This window comes from Heterocephalus glaber, unplaced genomic scaffold (assembly GCF_053883595.1).
Source record: "Heterocephalus glaber isolate CG9 unplaced genomic scaffold, H.glaber_assembly_v1.0 deba00001532, whole genome shotgun sequence".
Taxonomy (NCBI): Eukaryota; Metazoa; Chordata; class Mammalia; order Rodentia; family Bathyergidae; genus Heterocephalus; species Heterocephalus glaber.
The window spans coordinates 33,474,125-33,478,555 of NW_028258330.1; the positions used below are offsets into that span (position 1 = coordinate 33,474,125).

The 4,431-nt window shown below is 35.1% G+C and overlaps 1 protein-coding gene across 1 annotated transcript; it reads left to right on the forward strand.

Moving 5' to 3' along the window:
* Positions 1-810: 810 nt before the first annotated feature.
* On the forward strand, positions 811-4,185 carry LOC110347582 (olfactory receptor 7E178-like). Its single transcript, XM_087189006.1, has one exon. It carries the CDS (start codon positions 958-960, stop codon positions 1,843-1,845), a length of 888 nt encoding a protein of 295 aa, XP_087045132.1. The 5' UTR covers positions 811-957; the 3' UTR covers positions 1,846-4,185.
* The last annotated feature ends 246 nt before the right edge of the window (positions 4,186-4,431 follow it).

Below are 4,431 nucleotides of genomic sequence, written 5' to 3' on the forward strand. Positions count from 1 at the left end.
TTCTTTTTGCATTTTTCTCAAGCAATCATATTGTGAGATGAGCAAATAATAAACTAAATTTTCATTCCAGTAGCTTAGGTTAGAGAACTAGAATCTATGTAAAAGGAGGGATTGATGCAGATACCTAATATGTCATAAGAATAGTGGGCCTTCAACTGGAGCTGTGGATTCTAAACTGGTGCTAAAATATTTAATCAAACGTAAGTGGGATTTATGGTCAAATGAAGGGAATAAAGACCGTATTTCCAGGACACACACTATGTAACACAGATGGGGGAAAAGCCAAGCTTTGTCTTCCTTACTAAATAATTTATTGAGCTAGAATGTGATTGATATAAATGTGTGTAAAAAGGTAAAAAATAGTTTCATAGCATTTTACTTTTTTTTTTTATAACTGACACTGCAGTGCACAGTAACGCCACAGTAGTTGTCAGTGATGATATAGGGTATGTGCAATTAACTTAAATTTATCAAAACTTGAAGTCCAAAAAGCTTGGGTGTACAAGCTATATATTAAATACTTTTCAAAAATCAAACAAAATTTGAGTGAAGACTTCATAAAAGGATATCAGAAAATATGACCTGAAAACTCTTGGAAGATAACTGCTGCATGATGTTCTCTCAATGAGAACTGTCAAAATTAAAGGTGGAGAAGGGTATGAGGAAAAAAGAATTAAGATATGTTAAGTTCTGGTGTAAATTTCCTATGATGAATGCAAACAATATGTAGGAAAAATTATTACAAATGCAAATAAAGATAAAATATTTTAAAATTAGCTTATGTTGTGTTTCTGCAGTCTTAGCTCAGTGTTTTAAGCACTCCAAATCAAAGGAATGTGTGTTGTTGGTTAATAATTGGTACTCATTCTTTCCGTTTTCCAAGTATCTTTTCTTTTTCAAAGGTGCCCAAACAATACAGAACCCAAAAATCTAACCGGTATATCAGAATTCCACCTTATGGATCTCTCAGGGGATCCGAACTTGCAGCCCGTCCTCTTTGGACTGTTTCTGTCTGTGTACCTGGTCACAGTGCTTGGGAACCTGCTCATCATTCTGATCATCAGCACTGACTCCCACCTCCACACACCCATGTACTTTTTCCTCTCCAACCTATCCTTCTCTGACATCTGCTTCATCTCCACCACAGTCCCAAAGATGATTGAGGACATCTGGTCTCAGAGTACAGTCATCTCCTATGTGGGCTGCCTCATGCAGATGTCTCTGTTTCTCATTTTCATATGTTTGGATGACATGATTCTTACAGTGATGGCCTATGACAGGTTTTTAGCCATCTGTCACCCACTGAGATACCATAGCATCATGAACCATCATCTCTGTGGATTCTTCATTGTTGTGTCTTTTTTGTTTAGCCTTTTGATATCCCAGCTGCACAATTTGATTGCCTTGCATTTTACCTACTTTAAGGATGCAGAAATTGCTAATTTCTTCTGTGACCCTTCTCAACTTCTCAATCTTGTGTGTTCTGATACCATTACAAAAAATGTAGTCATGTATTTTGTTGGTGCCATCTCTGGTTTCCTTCCCCTCTCAGGGATCTTCTATTCTTACTATAAAATTGTTTCCTCTATTCTGAGAATCCCATCATCAGAGGGGAAATATAAAGCCTTCTCCACCTGTGGGTCTCACCTTTCAGTTGTTTGCTTATTTTATGGAACAGCCATTGGAGTTTATTTTGCAACTGCTGTATCAAATTCTTCCAGAAATAGTGCAGTTGCCTCACTGATGTACACAGTTTTCACTCCTATGCTGAACCCTTTCATTTACAGCCTAAGGAACAAAGACATTAAATGTGCCCTGAAAAGGCTCCAAAGCACAACAACATAGCTTGAGGAACTGCAGCATCCATTTGAAACATGGATTGAAAAAGGCAATACATTTCAATATCAGAACCTTCAATCAGGTCTCCTTTATCATATTTTTATAGTTTGATGTTTTCTATTCTTCATCATATTTCACAGTACAATTGTGTTCTCCAGGGTTGAGGTAAGGAAGAAATGAGAAACATTTAAAATACTTAAAATATCCTTCACTTTAGAAGGCTAAAATTTTTTGTGGAGATAGTTATGATAGTTTCACCACAATGCAAATTGACCAGTGCCATCAAAGAATGAACTTAAAAATAGTCAATGTGGGGCATTTTGTGCATATTTTGCCACTATAAAAATGAAATAAAATGCAGATGATTCTTCTTTTAAAAGAACATACACCCTGATGGGAGGAAGTTGTCAAAACCTGTTTTGGCAGTTCTCCATTTTTTTATTCTTCCACCATTAACATTATGAATTCCATGGAGTTTGGGCTAACATGGGCTACTTTGACTAAACATAAACACCATGCATTGAGACTCTCAGATCATAGTAGAGTAAATAAACATTGTGCACCACTTGACCTTCAGCTTGATGCCCTAATCTAGGTGTGGTCCATACCTTTGCCTCTGCCTTTATGATTGTCTTCATCAGAAAGTCCCTGTCCATCACTACATTCATTTCAATTCTGAGGGCAGAGTCTAGCCTTTCACTGGGCACCAGTGAGAGGCAGGACACTGTATCCACAGTCTTTGTTTACCATGAAGCAGATACAGAGCATAACCAAGTAAGTGATGGGAGAGTCCTGGATGGAGGAAGGACCATAGGACGATTGTTTCTTTACCAATCTGGGATGGGTCGATAGTTGGGTTAGGCAAATGGGAGGATAACAATGTGAAATTTTCAGGTGTATGAATTGTCACTCTTATATTCTTGTTTGCAATGGAGATCCCAAAGTATCATAAATGTTTTCTTTCCATCCACACTGGTTCTGCTTCCCATTGCTATTTGACCCAGAGAAGGAGAAAATGGATCTATATAAATTGTTCAAAAAGCACTCCAAAGCATTAATGATGGTGCTCGTGATTTTTATGAGCATTACAGTAACCCTAGAATCCTGAAGCATTATTAAGGGGTTTATAAATGACAGTATCAGAGCTATGGACACATGTAGCTTATTTACCATCTTCTCTTTAGTTATTTCTCTGCTCTATGGTCCCATATTATCCTCATTTTTCATGAAAGAAATGATCACAGAATTTTTTGTATGTGCTGTGTATTAGTTTGTTATGTAGAACGTTTTTTGAATCATCTGTCTAGATAGAGCACATGGATTCCAATAGAATTTTGGCTTATTTTATATTGATAACACGAAAAACTAGTTTATTTCCCTTTTCTTCCAGAAGAGCTGTTGCTGAGTATGCATATTTCATTGTGATTTGGGGTAGATTACTAATAAAGTATGAACTATAGAAAGCTGTTATGTGTATACATATCAATATCTTATGCTGAATGTAATCACTATGTGTTGCAAACATGCACTAATAAAACTTTTAAAAAGAAATGTACATCATTAAATGTGTCTACATTGGTATAAGAAATCAATGTTATTGACAGTAATAGTTACTATTATAGAAGCATTTAAAAAATATAAATATTATAAAGCAGCCATTTCCTTCACTAATTTAAGAAACAAACCTAAGAACTACACATGCAAACATTCTGATTTAATTGATTTCATCCTGTGGTAAATGAAAACAAACACTTTTTTAAGTTCAGAAATAAAAGTATTAAAAATATAGTAAAATTCAATCATCTGTAAAATTAAAAGTGTTTCTAAAATTATATTCACACTGTATAAGATGTGTAACTATAACCTGCATTGGACAGAGATAAAACTGTTTAAGTATATTGTGATTTTCTGTACTTTTCTCTTGTGTTTTCTCACAACTAAGCTATGGTGAGAGCTGATAAATTAACTGGACTTGCCTGCACCTAGCTGAACTAAAAGAATTAAATCAATGAATCAGGAAAAATGGGTGTGAAAATCTATCAATGAAGACTAAGACTACTAGGATTCAAACCTAGGATTGGAGACTTTCCTCAGTGCTGAAGTCCTCAGGTCTATGGAAGATTTATGAGGAGACAATGAGCCAGTACAATGAGGCTTGTGAAGCCACGACATATTATAAAAATTTAAAAAAATCATATATCTTTCTTACATAAAGATAATGAACCAAGATTCTACAGTGTTTATACAAATTAACATATATAAAATGAAAAGTATTCAAAATTATCTAAAACTTTTAATTTTTTCCCATTAAGTTTATTGGTACATTTTTGGTATAAAATACAGCTGCATTCAGCATTGGGATCTTGTACCATAACATGAGCATCTTTGTTCTTTTTTCCCCCTTCCCTTCCCCTCCCTTCACCCCCTCCAACCTTCCCTATTAGCAAAGACTTTGTTTCCTTTTTTTTCTTTTTCTCATATTTTTTCTTTTCCCTTTTTTCCTTTCCCCTAACCCTCCCACTTCCCCTGCACCTTTAGACCTATTCCTCCTGTTTCACAATATCAAGTATACATTTTTAAATTACAATAAGA